The sequence below is a fragment of the Aotus nancymaae genome, unplaced genomic scaffold (genome assembly GCF_030222135.1).
Source record: "Aotus nancymaae isolate 86718 unplaced genomic scaffold, 86718_ANA_hifiasm-v0.15.2.pri h1tg000010l, whole genome shotgun sequence".
NCBI classification, from domain to species: Eukaryota; Metazoa; Chordata; class Mammalia; order Primates; family Aotidae; genus Aotus; species Aotus nancymaae.
The window spans coordinates 51,293,089-51,320,589 of record NW_026988421.1 but is presented as its reverse complement, the minus strand read 5'-3'; the positions used below and the strand labels follow the sequence as shown (position 1 = coordinate 51,320,589).

Below are 27,501 nucleotides of genomic sequence, written 5' to 3'. Positions count from 1 at the left end.
GTAGTATGTATGATCCTCAGTTATCTTTAGTATGTATAATTGCACATCTAATAAAAACAAAATTTCTAGGCAAGATAAGACAGTTCCAAAGTATCTACCAAGTTAAAACTTGATATCAATATTAAAAAGAAGATGAAATTTTCATCATCAGTGAAAACACTGCAACTTAAGAAAGAATGCTTAAAGCAGATAACTTATCTTCTTTATAGATATTTCTGGAGAAAGAGATATATCAGAAAAGATATATGGCATGTGAATAAGTATCAGAATTATATGCCTAAAAACATCTAAATGTTAGTAATTTTCATTCTCAAAACTAAAAAGCAAAAGACAAAAAAATTCATTATGAAAACAAAAACCTAAAAGCAAAAGACAGCTGACTACCTAAAGCAATTTTCAGCTCTAAAGTGTTTTTAAAATATCCTGAAGTTTATAAGCTGCATCAGATTCCTTGTTTGGCAGTTATAGAAAAAAATGTATGCTTCGTTGGAAAACTATGCACTGCCTGTAGCACCCTCTTCTGGCTATCTGTTTCTGCTACAGAAGCCATTTTACAATTCTGTACTTTGTAGAAACTGATAACAATTCAGTTCTTCTTGTCTAAATATACACAAATAAATTATGTTCAGTGGAGGACAGCCCTCTTTTTCACCCCTCCCATGAGAACTTTCATACCAGTTTATACCTGGATCTACAAATAGGTCTTTTCTTTGGATTACTCTTTGAACTGGTTATAACACCTCATCGGTTTTCTCATTAATGAGTTAAATAAAATCTTTAACGTAAAATAATTTATATCTGGATGATAGTCATGATTTTACCTTTTTTGAAAATTATCTTCTAACAATAAACATGGCATTTCCTTTCTTACAAAACTTCTTAGAATGACAGGGTTTTAAAATTACATATAATTTTTATTTTTTCAAAGTCAAGAACATCACATAAGCCATTAGTAGAATATTATTCATTCTTTTAAAATGTCCTCATACTTAGAAAGTTTTAAGATGCAAATGAGCATGAGTATTTGTTAAATTTTACCTTGTGTTTAAATTTATTGGAGTTCTTGTTTTCTTTCTTATTGAGGTCAATGAAATAGTGTGTAATGCGATCCTTTGATTTTGAATCCATTTCCCATGAAATCTTGAATGAGTCACAGGTAATATTGCTTATTTTGATGTTATGTGGTACAGGAAGTTCTTCCATCTCTGCAATGCCACTGTCTTGTGATTTATTCCCTGCAAGAAAACAATGTACAGGAAGTTAATTTCCAAATAATGGATTTTCCAGTTTGCAAGGTCGTTAGCTGGGTACCTATTTCTGAAATCATTAGTGAATCTGAGATTTCATTTTGTTCATGAAGTAATTTGAGTGTCAATGGTGGTAAAGAATGTTTATAAGGTCATATTACTAATAAAAAGCAGAGAGGACTTAGTCCTTATCATCTTTACATTTCCCATTTACTTTTCCAATTTGTTTTCACTTTGTGAAAACAAAAGCACGATCCACTAAACTGGTTAGGTTCCCTCTAAAAAGCCTCAAGAGCCTAATTTTCTACATGACCAATCAATTTTTCTCTAAAGTAATATCAGGGGTTTTAAGCCAGATAATTTCATAGAAATGTTGATGATGAAAGGGACCCTCCAAATGAAGGAAGCATTTCTTTAAAAGTCCATGACCTAGCAGTGACAGTCTATAAAAATTACCCCTCCTCTTGCATTTTGGAAGCATTATATAAAGAAATAGCATGTAATGGTTATATTACATATACAAATAATACTGAAGACCATTCACTTACAAGTTACTATGTCAAGGGTAACTCTAGAAATCTTTTATCTATGGAATCTTGATGAATTTATTTTTAAGAGCTGAAACAACAAATAAGGCTAAAAGAAAAAAAGATGATTGCCATAGTGATTGATATTAAAATCTTGAAGAATTGATATGACACCTGGTTACTTTAAAGATTATCTCTACACTTCCACTTAGAGAAAATGCTAACAATTTGGCTAACAGTATCAAGCAGGATTTGATGGAACATAGGACAAAAAGAAAAAGACATGCCAAGTTTGTTTTATATATAAAAAAGACATACTAGAATCAAATTTTACTCCATTTTTTTATATGTTCCCCTTCTCCAGGCCAATATAATGTTCAATGCCTCAAAAGAGAAAAACAATTGTTATTCAAGTAAGAAAAAAATGGTAGGCCATAAATCAATTACTTAACTTGTTCCTTAAATAATAAAAGGTTGATCAACAAAAAAACAACAATGAATGTCACCTTGTGGCAATACTTTCCATTTCCAGATTAGATTGTTCTCTCCTCCCCCACATTTCCATGACAGTCATTGATATAAACCTTTTGACAGTTCCCAACTTCATTAAATCTTTGACCCATGTTGTTTCATTTCAAGCTGCGTTATAGCCAGCTTTTAAAAATTCTTCTTTCTTCTCCTATGTACTTTCTTCACAGTCCAGTTTCTCCACATTCCCTCTCCACAAAACTCCCAGAAAAATTACTTCTCCACCTTTACTTTCCTCCCCATCAGATTGCATAGAATCCCCAAATTACTTCTAGCCTAAAGTTTTTCAAATGTTAAGAGCAGGGAAGAAATCAAGTGAAATCCTTATAATGGCCTTGGGAAAGGAAAAGGCAAAAAACACTCAAACATTAGCAATTAGTAATTTTGTACTATTTTGAAAAGCTCACATTTCAACCCATTAGTCTGTTCCACTTGTCTTTAAAACATCAGTAATATTAATGAAAAACTTTCTGAACTCCAATAGTAGAAGTTTTTGTAGAACTATGTCCATATAATTTCACAACTGAGTGAAAACATAATTACAATTGTTATTTAGGATCATATAGAGAAAAATAAAGCTATTTTGCATTTGATTCAATTTAATAAAAACACAACTTCAATATAGGAACACAAAGATACTATTAATATTTTTTGCATTTAAACTTCCACTATTATCTTCTTCAACCTTAAAGTCACAAATGATTATTTCACAGAACATAATTCCTTTTTTAAAAATTTTTCCAATTGTTACAATTTGAGAGAAAAAAAATGTTACTTTTATTGTAAGTGAAAAACTTTGCTTAAATTATATTTTTCCCATGGAGAACGACATAAAGCTCAAGCCTAGAAAAGAATTAGTTAAATTAAAAATCATTTTCAAGCTCCTCATCACAAAACTACTAGATTAACTAGTTCTTAACAAACCACAAGATTTACTTCTATGTGACTTTCTTACCTAGGTAGGCCAGGTAAAAATTTAATTTAGATAAATCTTACAAGTTCACAGGTAACATTCTTTTTCTTCACTCTCTGTGAATCAGTTTTTAACTGACTTGAGATTTTGAGATAAGTGATGGAAGACAATGAGTCTGTCTCTAAAAATTGATGAATAACAGTTATCCACATGACACTAATAATATCAGTAACCAGCCAGTACTATCTCAGTCCTGTCAAGCATACTTCAACAAGTAGCTTCCTTTCCTTAGTAAGACTTCATCTTACAGCCAATTCTAGCTATGTTTCTCTACATGCCAATTGATTCTAACATCTGTGGTTACACTGTGGATTGGCTAAATTGAATGCAGAATGAATAAATGGTTTCATGTACTTTTGTTTATCCAAAACATGAAAGTTGCTCTTGAGAACAAACATTTCAAAAGCAGTTTCTAATGACAGCAACTATTGAAATGCAAGCTGAAAACAATGCCAAATTACACTAATACTTTTTATATACAGCTCTCTTCTCATTGAATTTGTTATCTTACATAAGAATGATCAAATTTTTTTAAAAAAAGCTTTATTGATATATAATTCATATACTATATAATTCACTCATTCAAAGTATACGATTCAATGGTTTTTGGTGGATTCAAACTTGCGCATCCATACTTACAAGAAGTTAAGAACATTTTCTTTACCCCAAAATAAAACCTCATGCACCTAAGCCATCATCCCTCCCACTTTGCCCACATACACACTTGACCCCTCCCTTCAGCCCTAGACAAATCACAAATTTATTTTCTGTCTCCATAGATTTGCCTATTTTGTACATTTCATATTAAATGATATCATACAATATGTGGCCCTTTGTGACTAGCTTCTTCATATAGCATAATGTTTTTAAGCTTCATTCTTGTACCAGTACTTCACTTCTTTTTTGCACCACAATATTCCACTGTATGCATACACCATTCATCAGCTGATAGATATTGGGTTGTTTCCACTTTGGGGCTATTCTACATAACGCCACTATGAACATTTGTGAATCTATTTTTGTGCCAACAGGTATTTCCATTTCTCTTAGGTATATACCTAAGAGTGGAACTGCTGTGTCATATAATAATTTCTATGTTTAACTTAGGAACTATTATCTATCATTTTTTATTAAAAAGGTATCATAGTGGTTGTGTAGTGGTATCTCATTGTGGTTTTAATTTGCATTTCTCTGATAGCTAATGGTGTTGGAAATCTTTTTTTTTTTTTTTTTTTTTTGAGACGGAGTTTCGCTCGTTACCCAGGCTGGAGTGCAATGGCGCGATCTCGGCTCACCGCAATCTCCGCCTCCTGGGTTCAGGCAATTCTCCTGCCTCAGCCTCCTGAGTAGCTGGGATTACAGGCATGCGCCACCATGCCCAGCTAATTTTTTGTGTTAGTAGAGACGGGGTTTCACCATGTTGACCAGGATGGTCTCGATCTCTTGACCTTGCGATCCATCCGCCTCGGCCTCCCAAAGTGCTGGGATTACAGGCTTGAGCCACCGCGCCCGGCCTGGTGTTGGAAATCTTTTCATGTGTTTATTGGCTATTTGTATATCTTCTTTGGAGAAATGTTTATTCAGATCCATTGCCCCTTTTTAAAAATTGAGTTGTCTTTTTATGACTGAGTTGTAACAGTCCTTTATCATCTAGATACAAGTCTATTATCAGATATATGATTTGCAAAAATGTTCTCTCATTCTGTGGTTTGTTTTTTTTGCTTTTTTAAAGCACAAAAAATTATTTTGACCAAGTCCAATTTATGTATTTTTCTTTTGTTCCTCATACTTGTGGGCTTATATTTTAAGAAAACACTGCCTAACCCAAGGTCATGAAGATTTATTTTCTTCTAAGAGTCTTATAGTTTTAATTGTTACATTTAGGTTTTTGATCCATTCTGAGTGAATTTTTGTATATGGTGTGAGGTAGGGGTCCAACTTCATTGTTTTTCATATGACTATGTCTCTATCTCAGCATTGTTGAAAAGATAATATTCTTTTCTTACTTAATTGCTTTGGCACCCTTGTCAAAGTCAACTGGCCATAAATATATGGTTTATTTCTACACTCGCAATTCTATTCCACTGATCTCTATCCCTAATTCCAGTACTGCACCATCTTGATTACTGGACCATTGTACTAAGTTCTGAAATCGAGAAGGGTGAGTCCTGGAACTATGTTCTTTTCAAGACCATTTTGGCTATTCTGGGTCCCTTGAATGTCCATATGAATTTTAGAATCAGCTTGTCCGTTTCTGCAAAGAAGTTACATGGAATTTTACTAGGGTTTGAGTCGAACCTATAAATAAATGCCCTAAATAAACAAGAGTGTTTAAGAAGAAAGTAAATTCACATTATCAATGAAGAGATCACCGTAGATTAATTCCCTTTTAAATGTCTTTCTATTGTGGAAGTTTACAAGCATACATCAAGTAGACAAAATAATACGATGAATCCCCATGCATCTATCACCCAACTTTAAAAAACATCAACATTTTGCCACTTTTGTTTCATTTATTTGCTATCTGGTTTTGAATTCATTCTCCTTTTCTTAGATAAATTTTATTGTGATAGAATTTTAGACTTACAAAAAAGTTGTAAGACTAGTACTAACAGCTCCCATATACCCTTTACCCAGCTTCCTTAGTTGGTAACGTTTTTTCAAATTTTCTCTATTACCTTCTCTGTGTCTCCCCCTGCCACCTCTTTCTTTCTTTCTCTCCACACATACACATATACATTTGCTTCAGAGCCATTTGAGAGTAAACTGCCAAGAGGATGGTCCTTTATTACTAAACACTAAAATGTGTATTTTATTAGAAAGATATTCTCTTACACAACCAAAGTACAATGACCAAAATCAGAAAATTACTATCACCCTATCATTTAATCTATGGACCTCATACTTCACTATTTGTTTTAAAAAAAATCTGTATAGCAGCAAAAACGAAGTCCCAAAACTTTGTGGTCACAGGGTGTAATTTAGCCATCATGTCTTGTTTGATCTGGAATAGTTCTTCAGTCTGTGTTTGTCTTCTATCTTTGAAAATAATTTTGTAGAATGTTCCTCCATTTGAATTTGTCTGATGTTACCTCATCATTGGGATTTTTCTTTTTTTGGCAGAAATACCATAGACATAATGTTGTGTATGTGATAACTGGTTTGTTCCATTACTGGTGAAGTTAATGTTCATCACTTGGCTAAGGTAGTGTCTACAAGGTTCCTCTATTTTTCCCTTTGTAATTAATCAGCATTTTGTGGGGACATATTTTGAGACTGTAAATGTCCGGTTTCACATCAAACTTTACCCCACTAATTATAGTATCTACTGATGATTCTTCCTTGAATCAATTATAAGCTTGCCAAATGGTGATATTCTATCATACTATCTACATTTATTTCTTGTGGTCCCCTATAAGGAAGAACTTCTCCATTTTTTATAACACTAGAGGCTCAGGTATTCTATTATTAAATGGGTTATAATGTGGGTTTGAATGTTTTTGTCCTCTCCAAAATTCATGTTGAAACTTAATCCCCAATGCAATAGCATTAAGAAGTGGAGTCTTTAGGTAGTGATTGATCATGAGGGCTCCTCTTTAGTGAAAGGGATTAAGTCCTTTATAAAAGAGTCTTCACACATAGGTTAGCCCTTTTTGCCCGGACCACCTTCTACCATCCAGCAAGGTGACATCTTGAAGCAGAGAGCAGCCCCATATAAAAATCTGCTCACATTTTGACCCTGGATTGGAACTCTTAGAAATAAATGCCTATTATTTGTAAATTATTCAGCTTCACATATATTTTTATAGCTGCACAAATGAACTAAGATAATCTGTTACTATTATTTATTGTGTTGCTCAAATTGTCTCACATTTGGCCAATATAAGCCCTTCAAGCTGGTTCCTTTTGGCATGTCCCTGTCTTATTTGAGCACTTGCTTACTTTCTTCCATTAACAAGGTGTTTTAGGCTTATTTTATAGTTTCATACCCCAGACTTGGAATCAGCCATTTCTCTAAGGAGCTAAGCCCTAATTTTAGCAGAGGATGGCATTTAGAGACTAAGACCTGAGTACTAGGCATGCTCATTACTGTTAAGAGTGTCATTGCTTCTAGCGACCCTCTCAATGGCTACAAGAGATAGGAAATGCATGCATATGTGTGCATATTTATATCTATATTTCTACACTTACATATAAAAACACCACAGGTTTATAATGATACGTACAATTCTAATCCAACATCACAGGGTTCATTCCAGTTTTCCCCTTTACCATCTGTATAACTACATACAGCTTAAGTATACCTTATCCAAAATACTTGGGACCAGAACTGTTACAAATTTCAATTTTTGTTCAGATTTTGGAATATTTGCAGTTTTAGAAATGCCAATCTGAAATCTGAAACCTGAAAGGCTCCAATGAATATTGCCTTTGAGTGTCATGTGAGCATTCAAAAGTTTTGGATTTTGGAGCATTTCAGATTTTTAATTTTCAAATTAGAGATACTCTCAACCCGTACTTCAACAGTGAGAAACCTGAGAAACCGACTCTCATTATATATAATATATTTACCTATTTCCTCAATATAGCATACACTGAAGCAGTTTCTGAATTGCTGATTCATTCCACTATGGAAAACCTATTAACTATTTCAACATTTACTTACAGTTCTTTTTGTCTTTAGTCTGAGAGTTTAACCAGTAACAAATCCCATAGTTTCTGGCCTTCATTTGTTTCCATTGTCTTTTTTTTTTTTGAAGACCCTCAGAATCCTGTTACGTTAGTTAGGTTTAGTATTTTTTTCTATTTTCTACTGCTTTAATTTCTTTTTTGATCTTTATTATTTCCATTCTTGTGTTTTATTTTGGGAATTATATAGTTGTTTTCCCTAGTATTTATAATAGAAATTTATTTCATGTGTTTCTACTGTTTTTGCCCCCCATTGGTAATAAATGTTTAAACCTATCCTCTTTCTCTGACCAGTACTTTAAGCATATCTTAGATTCTGATATGTAGGGTTTTCATAACTTTTTAAAAAGAATTTCTGTAATTTCAGTTTTATTTCCTCTTATACTCGAGTTTATTAATATAACTTTTTCCCCCAAAGTAGAGATACATTTTAATTTTTTAATTTTGTTATCAATTTCTAGCTTTACTTATTGCATATTATCAAAGTGTTGTCTGTAATCGTTCTACTTTATGAAATTTACTGATGCTTTGTGAATTAATATTTATTTTTGTGAATGTTCCATATGTGGTACATTCTCTACTATCAGGGATTAAAGATATAGGTATAAATGTAGATATAGATGTAGATAGATTTATAAGATCTATCAATTATGTTCTTTAGTATGTTTTCCTTATTTTTGTCCATCTTATCTGTCTCAGGCTGAAAGTGGTGTGTTAAATCTTTTATCACCATGGTACTTCGATATCATGTGTCCTTCCATCTCTTACAGCTTCTCCTTTTAAATGTGAGTGCTTTATAACTTGGCTCATAAATATTAAGTGCTATACTTCCACTGTGAATTATGGTTTTTATCATTTTAAAGTGTCCTTCTTTGTGTTTTTGGCTGGAATTCTTGTCTGGTTATAAGGATGGCAACTCCTGCTTTCTTATTATTTCTATTTGTCTTGAATAGCTTCTCCCCTTATTTTTAGCCTTCTGAATCACTACATTTTAGGTATCTCTCTTTTATAGAGCAAATAGTTGGATTTTTGTCCTTGAGAACCAAATTTAAAAATAAATTTTCTACTTATAACAGGTGAATTCAGTCTATTAACATTTATTAATGTTACTGATATAGTTGATCTCAAATGTATCATATTATGTTTCAATTACTATATGCATTATGTCGTGCTTGTGTGTCTTTCTCTATATGGGTTTTCTTTATTTTTCTCCTAATTTCTTTTAGTATTTAGGAAAAAAGTGTGTTTTTCTTCTAATGTTTACCATTGTATTTATATATTTTTTAAATGTGCTTAATCTCCTGCTTTCTTTTTTAACCCTTTACTGCCTGTTTTTTCAGCTGATAATGATAACCTTTGGCTTCCATTGATTGTTTATATATTAATGAATGAGCATATTTCAGTTTTCTTTTTCCCCTTTTCTCCCATTTCTTATATTATTTCACCTTTGCTAGAATATACTTTTATATATTATTCTTCCTCCTTCATCATCTCCACCTTTTTTAGTATTGTATCTAAAATTAGAAATATTAAGTGCTCAATTAAATATATACAACTCACTTCTTGGTAGACTGCAAAAAAGGAGCTCATGGCTGCAGAATTCCTTGAGTTCTTGTTTCTTTAGGTTTCTCTATAGCTTTGATACTTGAAGTACATAATGGGTCAATATATACTTTCTTTCCTTGAGTTTCCTGAAAATGCTTCACCTTTGTTATTTTGCTTTTGTGTGTTTATTTTGAATAATATATCAATCTAATTCTCTTGCTCTTAAAAGTTTTTTGCTCCTTTAGTTAGAAAGCTCTAATCATTTTTTTCTTTATCATTAAAACCTAACAGTTTTCAATGTATATGCCTTGGAGTGGATTATTCTGTAAAGTTCTATTGGATTAGTTGTAAATATTAGTTGTCTTTTGTGATCTTTTATATTTTTCTTTTTGTAAAAGAGATTCCAATTAAATATATGTTGGATCTTATTTGCCTCTCATTTAAACCACTTTCTTACCAGCCTTTTTTACTTCTTTCATTATCCCATTTTCATTTGCTTGGTTGTTTTCCCACTTTAATGCCTCTATTATGTTTTCATTCAAGCCTATTCTTCCTTAGAATCTTTGTAATTTCTAATATAATTTTTTCATCTGTATTTCCCGCCTGAGTTCAATCAATCTTTATTTCTTCCTTTTCTCTTTAATTTCTGATTTTATTTTCCAAGTTTGAATCAGTGTTTTTTTCATATTCATAGGTGTTTAAGGATATTCAGAGTATTATAATATCTTGTTTATCTTTTTCTGATTTCTTCTTAATAGTAGCTTCATTTACATAAAAGACTGCTGGCACAAAAGTAGTTTATGAGATTACTAGTTCAAGATTGCCCTCATCTGTCCATGTAGTATAGTTTGTTTGTTTTTTTGTTTTTCAATGGATGGTGTTTTTTAAGGAGGTAGAAAAGGGATCATGTGTTCAATTTTAATTTTCTTTTGTCTTGAGAAACCTTACATTCTCCCCTCTTGCTTCCTTGACTCATTATCAAAGTTTCCAAATTGCATCTCCCCCTTTCTTTTCACTCTTTACCCCAGAAGCACAGCAAGAATGAATCCTGGGTGTGCTTTTAAGTCTCTTCCTTATAGTCAGTGCTTTGGATAAACTTTCTTTTTCTGAAGATGACTTTAATTCACTCTTAGACTCTCCATTCTCCTCATATTTTTTGGCCCTGAAGTTTCTCTGGATCCTTCTCTCTTTTTCTATTTGCTCTAGAAATGAACTTTGGTTAGAGGTTCAAGAAATAGTTAAAACATTTTTTTAACTTACAGGTAATTTTAAAGTTGATAGTCTCAGTCTAAAGGTATAGAATCTAAGTGACTGGTTTTTGTTAATCTCTATAATATCTGGATGATGGGTTGGGTGACTTGGATGTAGGAGGCTGTCATTACCTCAGGTACTCAGAAATCAAATTCATTCACTGTTAAAACAGTTTTTACACTGGGCCAAATTTAATCATTGTTGAAAGGCATTTTTTTGTATTTTTAGTTTGAGTAAGATTTCCTGAAGACAACCTGTTGGGATTTATATGTTAAATTTAGGAAACTTTCCCCAGGATACTAAAGAATGTACACTCTCTCTTCTTAGAAGATTTTTAAATAAAATATCTACCTTGGATGATTTGTTGTTTGCTACTTGAAGCAGGTGTTTGAAGTAGGTGGCTTCTTACACTATGACAAACAGTTCAGATTTATAAAGCTGGTTGGGGATGTTTATCACTCTAATTAGCTTATGTGTATATTTTCAAATTTACTTCTATCAATTATTACAAAAGTTTTATTAGGTACTAATTATTTACATATCAAAAGTAGACAATAGAAGAGGTGCAAACATGTATGAAGTAGCTCATGCCTCAAGGATATAAAATAGTAAAGAATGCAGAAGATGCCATAATAAAAGTAATCACAAAACCTAATTGAAAGACTAGGGTTATTAAGGAATATTAAGGAAATCAAGAAATACTTCAGAAAACAAGTGACATTATTCCTTGTAGGAGAAGTAAAATTTCAACAGGTGAAGACCAATGGGAAAGTTGAGGACATGACACTCTAAATGGAGGCAAGAGAAAAAGCATTAAGGAACAATGCAACTTCAGTTTAGTTCATTCAGCATATTGTATAGGGAGAAAGTACCAAGTGAGAATGCTAAAAAAAAAAAAAAAGACTAGAAATATATCAAAAAACTTGAGAAATTATTTTTAAGAGAAAAAAACTAGTGTTTGATTTAGATAGAGTTCAATAATTATGTAAATCAAAAATAAAATTCTAAAGCCTAGCCAGGCATCTGAATGGGCCCCTCCTCTCAGACAAGGGCATTCCAGAGTTAACCTGAAAATCTAGTTAAGGCCATAATGGAAGAGAGGGTGGAACATGCCTCATTATACTCCTCCAACATTAACATCAAGATAGACCTGGTTTCATCTGCACAATAAAACTTTGGTCTCCACAACCCCTTAGTAACCCCGATATTTCCTTCTACTGATAACTCTTTCAATCAATTGCCAATCAGAAAAATTTTAAATCTACCTAGGACTTGGAAGCCCCCATCCCTTTGAGTTGTCCTGCCCTTCCAGATCAAACCAATGCAAATATTACAGGTATTAATTGATGTATTATGTCTCCGTAAAATGTATAAAAGCAAGCTGTATCCCAACCACCTTGGGCACATGTTGTCAGGACCTCCTGAGGTCACCAGGGCATCCTTAACCTTGGCAAAATAAACTTTCTGACTTCAAGATCTGTCCTTTTGGGTTCACAGGTACAGGTTTAAGATACAATTTCATCAAAATGTATCCTCTTACTCTCAATTAGTTCAAATGTGACTTTTAAACATTTCAAGAAAGCAATTTTTGGCCAGGCTCAGTGCCTCACACCTGTAAACTCAGAAATTTGGGAGACTGAGAAAGGCTGATTGCTTGAGCCCAAGAGTTCAAGACCAGCCTGAGCAACATGGGGAAATACTGCTTGTACAAGAAATGCAAAAAATTAGCCAGGTGTTGTGGCACATGCCTGCAGTCCCAGCTACCTGGTAGGCTGAGGTGGGAGAATCACCTGAGTCTAGGAGGTCAAGGCTACAGTGAGCTGTGATTGTGCCGCTGTACTCCAGCCTGGGGGATAGAGTAAGACCTTGTCTCAAAATAAAAAGGAAAAGCAATTTTTAAATATTGGTCAGTGTCCAGTATAAATCCATGTATTTAGGAAAATGCATGAGTACATAGCATAAGCTAGCTCTGTATCGAAAGGAACTTGAAAGGATCTATACTCACTAAAACATTTTAAGTATACAAAAGGATAAGCCCATTTTACATCTACCTTCAAAATCACATACCTCAATCTATGCATATAAAAACCAGTGTTGTTGTGGTGTTATGAATTTCTATGTATCAGTAAATTATTGTCAATATTATTAAAGCAAACTAAATATGGCCTGAGAAAAACTCCATACTTCTATATTTGAGTCCTTGTGATGAACTGAAACCTAACTTAATAGGTAGACAGGACTGAAAACCTAACAAGGAGTATGTACCTGTAACAGTGACTGAGTCTTGGCCAATCCCAGCAGCTGTATTTAAATCATTCACACACTGCTGAATGTTCAAACTGTTCAAATGCCGAGCAGTAACCAATCCAATTGTTTCTGTACCTCACTTCTGATTTCTGTATGTCACTTACCCTTTTTTTGTCTATAAATTTGTTCTGACTACATGGTACCCCTGGGAACTCTCTGAATCTGCTGTGATTCTGGGGGCTGCCTGATTCATGAATCATTCATTGATCAATTAAACTTTAAATTTAATTTGGCTGAAGTTTTTCTTTAAAAAATATATTCTGACACATGCACACGTATGTTCATTGCAGCACTGTTTACAATAGCAAAGACTTGGAACCAACCCAAATGCCCATCGATGATAGACTGGACAGGGAAAATGTGGCACATATACACCACGGAATACTATGCAGCCATAAAAAACAATGAGTTCATGTCCTTTGCAGGGACATGGATGAACCTGGAAACCATCATTCTCAGCAAACTGACACAGGAACAGAGAATCAAGCATCACATGTTCTCACTGATAGGTGGGTGTTGAACAATAAGAACACATGGACACAGGGAGGGAAGCATCACACACTGAGGTCTGTGGGGGGGACTAGAGGAGGGACAGTGTGGGGTAGGGAGTTGGGGAGTGATAACATGGGGAGAAATGCCAGATATAGGTGATGGGGATGGAGGCAGCAAACCACATTGCCATGTATGTACCTATGCAACAATCTTGCATGTTCTTTACATGTACCCCAGAACCTAAAATGCAATTTTTTATATATATATAAGTAAAGAAATAAATAATAAAAAAGACAAAAATATATATATTCTATAAATTACCTATTCTGTAAGAAATAGAGATTACTCAAACTTCCATATTTTTTCTTTATCTTAAGAATTGAAAAGTTGATTTTAAACAACCACCACCAATTATAATTAAAATAGAATAATATTAGGGACATGTTACACAATGGAAATCATTCAATGTAATAATTTTTGTCTTGTTATTTATAGATGTATATATGTGTATTAACCTGGTGAATATACAATGCACACATATAACCACACAATATTTCTCTTTAAATAGCTTCACACTAAGACAAACTATTTAACTCTAAAAGTTCTTATTTTAACTAAATTCCTTAGAATCTGAGATTTGTAAAGTACACTTTTAAGAAAGATAAATCAGTGAAAAAAAAGTTACTTGGTTTTCAAGATTATTGCATGAAGTGTACACCTCAATTTGCTTAATCCGTAAAAGGAGTTTTATCTGAAATAATAATAATTAAAATAGTATTTTAATAAACTAGATGTGCTCTGGCAAATACTACAATAGAACATATCTAATTTATTGAAGTCTTCCTGTTTTCATCATATTCTGGGCACCACTGGTCCTTAGCACCACCAGTTTTGCCTTGAACACAATGAATAATTTTTCTTCTACATAATATCTTTCTTTAAGTGCTACAATAAAAGCCAACCTAAAATCTTAGTCACAGTAACTAAGAGGGCCTAAATGACTCCATTTAAATAAAGAGAGTGTTTGCAAACCTAATAACGGTAGTTTAACTAATAAGCCTTGAGCCATCTTTCTAAGAAACAAATTGTAAGTGTTAGGTTCGTCTCCCTTAAAAGTAGCAGTCAAGAGCAATTTTCTCATATTTTATTTCCTTCCTAAAGTTTTAGTGCTTAAAAAACCTCTAACAAAGAACAGATACAACTATTTTATGATTGTAATTACATGTATATGTGTGTTTAAATAAATATGTTTTAATAACTTCCATTACAAAGTCACAGATGCAGTATGCTGGGGAAAATTGCTTTCCTCTTCATTAAAAACAACTTTGAAATACTGTAATACTTTAAAATTCAATGAAAGGAAAACTAATTAAGATAGTAATAAAACTCAAAATACTAACTGCAACAAAACACTGAAACTATTCTCTGCTTTATAATAAACTCTCAAAATAAAAGTACTCTTAGTGGTAACATTGAACATTGTTGGAACTTTTAGGAAAAAACAAATATCGCTATATATAACATTTACATATTATTTTGTAACTTTTTTATGTAACAATATATCGTGCACATTTTCACATGGCTATATATAAATTTAATCTTTCAGTATTCTATTCTATTCATCAGTCATCCTAATACTGAACATTTAGATTGTTTCCAGTGTTTTGCTGGAATAAGACTTTAATCAACACTATTCTAAGTACATTTTGAGGCATATCTATTTTTTTTATCTTGGAAGAAATCCCAAGAAGTGCAAATGTTAAATCATATTGGTTTTTACCAATTTGTATTCCCAATTACAGTTTTAGAGTGCCTATTTTTGCACCCTTACCAATTCTATATGCTATTATACATATATAGGCAAAAATTAAAATCTTATTTTATCTTAAAAAGCAAAAAGTGAATCTTGACCTAAAACTCCCATTTTATGCAAAAGTTAGCTCAAAATAGATCAAATCCTTTAAAACATGAAGCAATAAAAGTTTGAGGGAAAAATCGGAGAAAATGACTGGGACCTATGATTAAGCAAAGAGTTCTCAGACTTAAAAGCATGATCCACAAAAGGAAAACTATTCAGATACTCCTCACCCTTATTTTGTTTTTGCCTTCTTGAGGTTTTCTTCTACCATTGTGTTTCAGCTATCTTCTCCTTATGTGTCTAAAATGTTTGCTTTATATATCTTGATGCCACAGTGTGAAGTATATATGTACTTAAGAGTTTTGTCTTCATTAGGGATTATAGTTTTTTAAAATTAAAAATGACCAGCTTATCATACTGAGTAAGTATAATATATTGCTAAGATTTGAATATGGTTCGTCCCCATCAAAACTCAGGTTGAGGCTTGGTCCCCCAGGTGGCAGCACTGGGAAGTGAGGCCTTAGTTGGAAGTGTTTGAATCATGGGGGCTTTGCTGTCATTAATAGATTAATGCCATCTTGCTGAGAGCAAGTCCTAACATGTGTGATGGATTTTATTGTTTACTGAGAACAACGGTAAAGAAAACCGAGCTGGCCCCGAGATGAAAACCGCTCAGGGCGTTCTAAAATAGTAGGCAATGTATGCATATCATACACTAGTTAAACCAATTCTTTAAATACGGGATATGTGACCCTGCCCCCATTGCTCCCTCCTGGAGAATGCTTTCTAGTTTGTCTTCGATTAGTGGTAAGCAGGCACTAGCTGCCTGCCTAGTTTATCTTGAGTCTATGAGAAAACACAGAACACCTGCTTGTAAATAACAAGCACCTGTTCAGAGAAAATAAATACGCGGGTCAGGGACTGCTCGAGGCTCTCAGCTGGAAATGCTGTTAGCCCTCTATCCTACTTTGCACTTTATCTTTGTTTCTTAATTCCTTCAGCGCTGCTGGGTTGGGGTCTCCACGACCAGGTTGGTCTTGGTACCATCTCATGGGAGTGAGTTCTCACCCTAACAGAAAGAAGACTAGTTTCAGAGAAAGTGGGTTGTTGTAAAGCAAGCCCAGCCTCTAGTGCATGTTTCTTTGGATGCCTGCTTGCCTTGCTGTTTCTCTACCAGGCTGTGAAACAGCACATGACCTTTACCAGCAGTCAGCTAGGTAGGCCCTCAATCTTGGACTTTCAGCCTCTTGAACTATAATTTACTATAAATTTATTTTCTTTATAAATTACCCAGTCTTGAGTATTCAGTTATATCAACAGAAAATAGAGTGAGACCTACATTTGTTTCGTCTTGCCTATGAGATCTTATTTTACATTCCTTGCTTTTCCTTGGTTTCTATCTTTCACTATATGGACTGTATTTTCTTTGAAATCTCTTTTCTACCGTAATTTGGAAGTTATAAATCCCATCTTTTACTAGAAGTTATTTTTCTTTAATACCAAGAGTGAAACATATTTATTAAACCTTCCATATGTAAAATGAAGAAACTGAAATATTTTTACTTTTATTTTCTAATGGCACCCTTTAAGATTTTAGAGCAATATTTTGATTTTTTTTTTTTTTTTTTTTTACGAGCTCCATCCTGAAGAACGCTTTCTAGTTTGTCTTCGATTATTGGTAAGCAGTCACCAGCTGCCTGCCTCGTTTATCTTTGTTCCATGAGAAAACACAGAACACCTGCTTGTTAATAATCATCTGTTCAGAGAATACGTGGGTCAGCGTCTGCTCGAGATAATTATTTATGAAGTTTTCATTCCATCTTATAACCTCATTTATCTTTCACACCCCATCACAGGCATTTACAAAGCTTTGCTTGACCAACCTCATGGTGCTAGCTCCCCTCTCTTCACACCAGACTTGGTGCCATGTTCATACGCATATCTGCATTCCCTAGCCTAGGTACCTCTTAAAGGACACCTCCGCCAACACTTTCTTAAAGGGGAATAGGGTGGATTGGCTGAGGCACTTTTCTCCACTCTAACTCCTCCTTGGCAATGATTACACCACCACCACCATCATCTTCATTACATCCACCTGGCTCTTGCCTGGTGCAGTTGTGTGGAAATAAAACACTGGGGCTTTCTTTTTGCCTCTTGTTTGTATTGTTCCCATAAATGAATAAAGGCTTGATAATTCAGTTTGGTTGTATAGGAACCACCAGTATCTGTATACTGGATCTGTTTCTGTCCTCCATGTATATCATCATTTATTTTCATCTGTATCTTTTCTTTTACATTCTGAAAGAAAAATTCTAAGTGTTCCCCCTCTGATTTTTTTCCTGTGTGGCTTCCACTCTTTGCTACTAATGGAATTTTAAAGTTAGTATAACATTATTTTTTAATGTTCTCTCCTGTCCTCAATTAGGTCTCTTTATATATTAGTTTTTTATCTTAACTAATCTTTCATCTTCGTTTCATTAAACCCATTCTTGAATTTTATTGAGAACACAAATCGGAATCCATAAAATTTAGTTTTACTATAAATATCACAGAATTGTTATTTTTCTGCCTCTTATTGCTAAATTTTCCTCTACCTATTTCTCTGTAGAATCTTTTCATAGAGAGATCTCATTTTGTTTTTTCATAGGTAGGTCTGATTTTGTTTCTTTATCCTATGGAAGTCCTAGAAACTTCTTGTTTTTAGGTCTAGCACAGGATTGATGGATCCTACTTAAATCTCCTCATTTCCTATGAGAGGATACTATTAAAATTTTCCTTAGATTTTAATCTGAAGGGGTAGTTATATAAGTTTCGTTTTTCTAGTTAAGAGACTCTAAAGTCTGAAGAGAAAAAAATAGCAATATGGACAATCACAGCAAAAAAACTTCATATTTATTCTCTTGGTTTGGTTAATCTACTAATGGGGTGGCTTTTTACTAGTATTCTGCCTGGACTTTCTCCTCCAGTCACAATTTGTAATTAGGTTTGAATTCTTCCCATGAATTGCTGATTCTCACAGAGAAGTGTATTACCATTTTAGAAGTAAGCCTCAAACCAGGAGATAGTTTCACTTTCTGAGGCCCCTAGCATATCTACTTGGAATAATTATTGATCAATCCAACAAGGAAAATTCCAAGTGAAGTTGCTAGCTATCCATCCTTCACTCCACCCAATCACAGGGTGATAAAACAGATCTTCCAAGAGCTTTTCTACTATTTTTCCTGCAATACTGTGTGGTTTTTCTGAGGACGAGGAGGAATAAAAACTTTTACAATGGGATTCCATGGATAAATTATATGACAGATTCCTCGGATGCCGACAGAACCCTTACATAATTTTTATTAATAACAGTTTTCCTCTATTTTCATTTCTTACTCATTTTGGCCCAGGTCTTATGGAGGGGGTACTTTGATGCTTATGCCCAAAAGTATCATCTTACTTGGAAATTCTTTAACACATTAAGAACAGTATTTTTTTTTTATCAGACTTTTTTAAACTTTTCATGCTTTTTCGTTTTTTTAACTTGACATTTCTGGCAGCATTCACCAGATTATTCTTATGCAGCTTACTATAAAATTAGATAAGAGTAAATACCAGAGTTACTATTTATACGTTATAGATTTATACACTCCTCCTTCTGAGTATGGCTTTAGAAGTCTAGTCAATATTTCTCAATCTTTTCATTCAATAGACTAGCAAAATTTCAACAAAATAAGAATTGTTTTGATTTTGTGAAGAGCAAAAAGAAAACCATATTCTAACTACAATGTAACTTATATTTTAACATCAAATGTAGAAATATTTAATTTCAGAATAAGACACTCCTTTAAGGTGAATAAATTCAACTTTATGAAGAACTCACTAAATTTTCTGTATTTGTCTAACTTAAGAGAAGGCCAATGAAAACTTCTCTGACTTGGCACTAGTTCCAAGAACTGATATTTTAAACCCATTTGATCAATTGCTCTTCTGGGTTTTTTTTCTGTTTTTTCTTGAGACAGAGTGTCACTCTTGCTCAGGCTGGAGTGCAGAGGCACAATCATGGCTCACTGCAGCCTCAACCTCCAGGCTCAGGTGATTCTCCCACCTCAGCCTCCCTTGTGACTGGGTAAGACTCTCCTCTGTGGGCATCAAAATCGGCAAAGGTGAAGATTAGCATATGTTTTTCTTAGAAGGTCATTCAACTTAATTTTAGACTTCAGAAATTAATGAATTAAGTCTAAGAGCCAGTATCATGTGAAATTATACGCTGAGTATTATCCATATGACATAATACTCACCCATGTAACACAATAGTCAAACTAGAAACCAAACAAACTAAACTGGGAGAGAGCATGATATATAGTAATGGAAAGGTCCATGGACTTGGAAGAAAAATAAAGACTTGCACGTTTCTTTTAATTACCTACTCTTTAGTCACATCATTTAGCCCGAGTCTTGGTTTATTTAACTATAAGAAAGGGCAATTGGGCTGGGTGCAGTGGGTCATGCCTGTAATCCCAACACTTTGGGAGGCTGATGTGGGAGGATCACCTGAGACTAGGAGTTCAAGACCAGCCTGGTCAACAAAGTGAGACCCTGTATTTACAAAAAAGCCAAAAATTAGCTGGGTGTGATGGCATGCACCCCTATTCTCAGCTACTTGGGAGGCTGAGGTAAGAGGATCACCTCAGCCTGGGGAGGTTAAGGCTACAGTGAGCCATGATCATGCCACTGAACTCCAGCCTTAGTGATGGAGACCCTGTCTTAAAAATAGTGAATTAAACTGACTGATGTTTTTGACATCATTGAACTCAGTTATTTTTATTCTGTCATTGTTAATATTTCTGTACATTCAGTGGTTTCCCATCCATAGGTATTTTACAGATTTAAGACAACTACAATTATAGATACCAAACTTTCAGAACTAAAGCTAGGAACTGAGGATAAGTATCTTAGGTATTGAGATAAACACAAAACAAGGTGTGGTGTTTTACAGATTTAAGACAACTACAATTATGGATATCCAACTTTCAGAACTTAAGTAAGCTAGGAACTGAGGATAAATATCTTAGGTATTGAAATAGTCAACAAGATGTGGGACTAGGGCATAATGGAAAGTAAAGATTATGCTACCCTGCACAAGAAAGTTAGAAATAGGCTTGCTCAACATTGAGGTAGCACTCAAAAGAGGACAAAAGATAACATTATTCAGGAAAAGACAAGTCTGAATGCAAGACTGATGCAAGAAGTATGGAGCAAAGTAATAGAACCTTGTGGGTAGATCTCTGAATTAAGCCAAAGGCCAATGCAAATTTTTAAGTTGATTTACAATAAGGTAAACTGCATTTGTTTGGAAACCTCTCAACATTGATCACAAATTACATACCCCCATTATGCTAATATCCCAGTGAATTTCCTATGTTGATAGCTATATCCCACATAAATAAGTACACATGATTAGTTACAGAGTGGCTAAGAGTGTGCCTACTAGTCAGACATGGGTTGGAATTCTAGCTATGCTACATAAAGTTGTTTGACCTTGAGTAAATGTTAACAATCCTGTAAGCCTGTTTTCTCAGAGGGTAAATGAGTATGAAATGAGGTTATGCAAACATATAAAACATCTAATATATCTGGCATGTAGTAGACAATAAATGTTATATGATTTAACAATGCACTAATATGAAATGCAATTATTCACTCTATCGTTTGGTCTAATTAATGTGTAACTTTTGTAACTCACTCCAGAACATCAGTGCCTCTAATAATCTTTAATGAAATTTTTCTTTTGAAATCCCCCCACTTTTCTGACATTCATTAGTTTTCACATATATTCAATTATTTTTGAGTAAATCCATACATACTGAAAAAGGCTATGATGTCCTAATTTTGATGTGATGACATTTGAATATAAATCTCTAGATCACCTCATGCTTCTCTAATATGGTCTCCTTTTTGTTTTGATTTTTCTTTTAACCAAATCACTTTGCAGATCACATCTAATTTCCTTTCTTTAAAGTCTCCTTTAACCTTATAGCTTGCCACCCTACTTGGCGTATTATTTATTTCCACAGGTCTCTCATTTTAATTTTATAGAATATTTCACTTTTATTACCTGTTCTCTATGCATCTAATCCTTAAGCCCCTCTTTCTGAATTATTTCTTACATTTATACTTATACCACCTTCTAATTATCTGCATTTATTTTTAGTTTTTTCATATCATTAATAAAGATGGTTAAAAAAGCACAGTTCCCCAATAACCATAGTATTCAAATGGCATTTCAACCGAATTTTGTATCTTAAAATCTCAAATTATTCTGTGATTATAGTTCTTGAGCTTGTTTGAAATCCATATAACAGTACTTCTTTATTAAGGGAATTCCAATTCGTTTTTCAAGAAAGTTTTATGAGGCACTATTTTATTCTTCACCAATGAAGAAACTACTTTTATTGAACCAGCTGCAGGGCTACTGAAACTTCTGATACTAACCCTTTCTCATGGTTTCTCAGTACTCCAAGGGTTAGGAGTTACAAATAGAGTGCATGGAAATTTAACTGTCATAACATTAGCAAAGTAGTTCTATATGGAATTATCTGACAACTAAATATTAATGAAAATGTTTCCTCTCTGACAATCTATGTGGTCAATAGCAGGGAATATGACCATCCTGGAACTTCAGAATCTGAAGCCCAAGATGCTAATATCTGAAAGAATCTAAATGCAGTGAATTCACAATCCTCAAGGGTTTTACAGTTTTGAGCTTTTATGAGAAGCCAGGAAAACTCATTTATCTCTGTGGTGCTAATCCTTCGCAATACAGCACTAGATTTTCGCAGTTCACAGAAGAAACACAAAATTCTGGTTCCACTGATATAAGAAGCAGCACAAGATTACGGCTTCATACTCCTATTTAAAAGCTTATCTCTTTTAGCCATATCTAGTGTTAAATTCCAAGTTAAATTGTCTAACCAATTTTAAATGGATGTGATCATTGCCGCTAAAGGTGAACTGAAGCACTAGTAAACAAGTAGCAAATGAAAAAGTGAAACTCATTGAGTATCTACTATGCAGTTAAATTATTCAAAATACATGTACATGGGATAAAAAATAGCAAATGTTATTTTTTGTGATTGCTCTTTATAAGCCAAAACAATGGCAATGACAAAATACAGCCATTTTGTTAAACATGTTTTAAAGATGAGGTAAATTTGTTTTTCACTTGCCTCACTATTCAAATAATATTGAAAGTATTCAGCAAATCAAGTTTAAAAAGCATCTGGCAGATGGTGACACAATAAAAGATAGTTTTTCTAAAGTTAAACAGAAATATGTAACAAATCAAACAATTTTATATGATTAAAAAAGGCTAGATGGTAATTTTAGACATAGAGTCTAGTCCAGTCTGGGCAAATGAAGGCACAAAATGTTTCTCAGTTAACAAAAATAGACAATATTTATTTAAATACAGCATTGGATCAAGGCCTTTTAGTAATAGGAAAATTTATTAAGCACTTATACCAGCTAGACAGTAATTTGAGTGTTTTACAATAATTATTAATTTTTTAATTCTCAAACTTATCAAACACTATCATTCCCATTTTAATAGATAAGGAAATAAGGTACAAAGAGGTTACATGACTTTCCCTATGTCAAATAACTGATGTATAAGAGTTTATTCCAAGAGGTCTGGCATTCAAGTATAGGTTCCTAACCACTGTTGTACCATACCTGCCTTACCATAGTTGCTGTAAAACTATTTGTATTGTTTGGGGCAAGTCACTTAACTAATCTTCATTGCTCTGTAGTTATAAAATAACAGAACTGCTCTGTATTAGATTTTCCCTAAAGTCACTTTCAATTCCAAAAGTAAGAAAACTTAAGGTTACCACCTTTTTTCTCAAGTGCAATTTTCTTAAACTTCTTGAATTTATTATTAGCAGTATTTTTACATCACCTCATGATTAAATTACATATATACTTACATTCAAAAATCACTTTCTGGCAATATTTCCCTGCAAGAAGACAACTGAGACACTATGGTTTAGTGGAATAGGAATAGAGACGCTTAGTTTCTGGTCCAACATGTCTCGCTTACATGTTACACAGGCTTACCTGAGTCACTTAGCTTCTCCTTAACTCAACTTCCAACTCTTTAAATTGAGGGAACTTGTCAATACCTCCCATTCTTTTTGGTGGTGTTTTGTTGTTGATTTGAAAAAAATGATAAAAAACAGAACAGATCAACTTCAAGTTATTTAATAGTTGACTATTTATGCCTATCTTTTTGTCATTTTATAGAATTAAATCATCAACAAAGACACCCAGGAGTAAATAAAAATAAGATAGAAAAAGAGGCCTACCTATTCACTTTGTTATTAGCAATTAAGCACAATAAATGGTGTGAAAGAAGATAGAAGCTACATTAAACTTAGGGTCTGAACCGCTTTTGCTACTCCTTTTCTCTACTATTATAGAACAAATACAAGTTGTTTGCATAATTCTATTTGTCTGCTTTTTCATGTACTTGTCCTTTTGTTATTTTTACGTAACTTCAGTGAGGACCTGTATTTTGTGTTTAATATCATGTAGTTAACTAGAAACTCTGAGGAAGATACACATTTGAAGTGAAATTACTACATAATTCTAAAACTGCCTTAGGGAAAATCGTATCTATCCTTATTGATGTCAACTCAAAGTTGTTTCCTTTTTCTTTTTTTTTGAGATAGAGTTTCGCTCTTGTTACCCAGGCTGGAGTGCAATGGCGCGATCTCGGCACACCGCAACCTGCGCCTCCTGGGTTCAGGCAATTCTCCTGCCTCAGCCTCCTGAGTAGCTGGGATTACAGGCACGCGCCACCATGCCCAGCTAATTTTTTGTATTTTTAGTAGAGATGGGGTTTCACCGTGTTGACCAGGATGGTCTCGATCTCTTGACCTCGTGATCCGCCCGCCTTGGCCTCCAAAAGTGCTGGGATTACAGGCGTGAGCCACCGCGCCCGGCCAGTTGTTTCCTCTTTCTTTAATACTAATGCTTGTTCACCAAGTGTACTGAGTAATCTTGAAAATTTATCCATCTACAAGCAAATTCATTTAATTGATATATATAAAGGTTCTTGCATAAAATAAAATGATGAACATCAGTTATCAAGTCTAAAAGTTCTTTCTGCAAAATGTGACCACTATTAATAAAATTAAGATAAATTCTTTATCAACAAATATATCCAATTAGCATAATGTTGTGACTTACAAAAGCAATTATGGATACAACAATTTTGAGTAAGAAACCAGCGTCATAAAACAGAGACTAGTCAGTGAACCTCATTTTAATTTCTTTATTCCTGAGTAACTGCAGACACTTTGATTATAGGAAACCTTATTGATGGGTACTTCATTTCTATCTACCATATTACAGGATATAAATATCAAACTATATAAAGAATACCTTCCATGTACAAGATATTAAACTATTAATACTACAGTAATTTATTCCTAACTCTACTTCTTTGGCTTCCTACTTATCATTTAAATAGCACTTATTTTTATGAATATATGCAGGACAGTCCAAATATGCTTATGAGGCATCAAAAAGTCTCTCAAAATCCTTAGAATATTAGTTTTCTGCGTGTGGCCAACATCGGCTAATTTCAAAGCAAACATATAATATGCTGAGGACAGATTCTGCATCTCCCCTAAAAGAATAAATTGTGTATGCTTAAACCCAGGAGGCAGAAGTTACAGTGAGCCAAAATCACGCCTGGGTAACAGAATGAGAGACTCTGTCTCAAAAAAATAAATAAAAATGAATAAATTGTGCACATAAAACCTATTACATTGTAATAAGAGATGAGTTATGAGATTAATGAAGCTTAATATTCAGGGCCTCATACACAATTTTTTAATTTATAATTATGTATTCTTTTTCCTAAAGAGTCCCTTAAACTATATCAGACCAAGATGACACAAAAAATGTTTTTAAAATGAATATATGAATCCAGCCGTATTTTTAACCTATTCTTTAAAGTTAATTTCAAGTCCCACCTCCCAAAAGCCTTTCCTGACTACTACAGGGTCTACAGATAGCTCTGCTCTCAGAACTCTTATGGCACTCTATTAGTACATGTATAGGCCACAGATTCTTCTATTCTACCCTATTATTCTACATTGTACAGACTTTAGAATCTGACAGGGTTTCGGGATCAAATATCTCTGCCAGTTTTGGAGTTCTATGGTCTAAGGAGATTACTTAAATTAGTAAAATTTATTTGTATTCAAGTAATTCACCTTACAAATGAGGAGAATGATACCTTCTACAATAGGAGGAGTAAAGTTACCAGAAGATAATAAAGCTTCAAGGGCCCATCACTTGTACTTGTTCCTAGTACTTGATTTTTGTATCCATAAGTTTGTATTATTTTTCCAAAATATAGCACCTAAAATTGTATAAACTTCAGGTACCATAAAGCCTGGATCCAACCCTGTCTATAACAAGCAAATATAATTATCCAGGCCCAAAATGTTCAAAAACAAAAACAGCTAGTTAGAACACCCAAATCATTAGCTTGGGGGTTTGGATGACTCGGAGCAATGCCACTGGTCCCTTTGGGTCTGATGTCAAGTATACGTATATTAATGTTATAAATTTTTCTTTGGATGGTCAACTGAAAAGTAGCAGTGAATAGAGTATACAAGTCTGAACTTAGTTCAAGATGTACAATGGCAGCATACCTGAATCTCTAGATATGAAGGACAAAGTGTTATGGTGAGCATTCTTAAAAAGAACTGTTTCTCAAAAAATAAGGTAAGAATGACAGAATGCTCTTACATCTACTTAGTAGGAAGTGATTACATTGTTTTCTTTGCATTTGGTTATGAATCATCATAAATACATTAAATTTATCCAAATTTTAGTTTTAGAATTGAAAAATTTATAAAATTTATGGACTACATTTTAGATATTTTCTCCACATTTGCCCTTTCATTGTGAAACACAATAAATTTATGTAAAAATATAAAAATGTAATATACAGTGGTAATACATGAATATAAGAGATAATCAGAATACAGAGAAGCAGCTAAAACATTTCCAGTGCAAATCTTTATTTGAAATACAATACTATAATTGTATATTACAGAGAAAAGTGAGAAAGAGGTATATTTTTTCTGCACTAGAAATTCAAAAATTTGTATCTTAAAATATATACATAATAGTTATTGACAAATTACTTCATCATTTTATACCCGTTTTTACCAAACATGCTTTTAAACACTAGAGGATCCATTGCATAGTAATATGCTTTCTCTAAAATTGAGGTTCTATTTGTATTCATAGCACTGCTTAAAAAATTAATCAGCACATTGAAGTCTAGCTTCTTAAATATAAAGATTAGTTTTTCTCCACTTCAAATTCCCTTTACACTTGAAGACTAAAAAGTATTTCTGCTGCAAAATAAATACAGGAAATAACATGTTTTTGTAAAAGGTAGTCTAGTATATACTAACACTTACCATCTCAAGGCTATCAAAAGGTAAAAGCAGTTATCTCTACATGTGAAAATCTAAGTTTGGGGGATTAGAATCTCCAAGAATAGTAAAATAACTATTTTCTCAGATAGTTAAAAGTCTGACCCATTCAACAGACAGGCATTATTGTTGAATGCCTAAGTGCAAGATGATTCAAAGATTAAACAATGAAACTAGAGTTCACACTTTCAAGGTAACATTACAATTTAATAAAATATATATTCATGCATATATACATATGTAAATTTGTAAAACCCTTACTTCTATATCCCATCAGAAAATCCATTTCTTTGCTTCCCTTCATAACCAAGCTTCTCCAAACACCTGCCAAATGCTATTGCCATTTCTTCACTTACTACTCACTCGTAAACTTAGTTAAATCTAGTTTCTACCTCTACCACTCCATCAAAAGTCCTCATAGGGTCACCAATAAAGTGCATAGTAGCAAATCCAATGGATACTTCCCAGCTGTCCTCTGGCTTTACCTGATCAGGTTTAGAACATGCTACCTAAAGTATGGCACCTCGACACTGTAAGAAATAGCAGAAGTAAGAATGTCACACTGATCTTCTCCCACCTT

At 33.5% G+C, this 27,501-nt stretch overlaps 1 protein-coding gene across 1 annotated transcript in view; it reads right to left on the bottom strand.

Moving 5' to 3' along the window:
- Positions 1-27,501, bottom strand: part of PHYHIPL (phytanoyl-CoA 2-hydroxylase interacting protein like) — a 71,336-nt gene that overhangs the window by 10,452 nt on the left and 33,383 nt on the right. Inside the window, exon 2 of the mRNA XM_012445752.2 lies at positions 1,039-1,235. Within this exon, the coding sequence (XP_012301175.1) occupies positions 1,039-1,235 (197 nt within the window). The remainder of the gene's footprint in view (positions 1-1,038; positions 1,236-27,501) is intronic.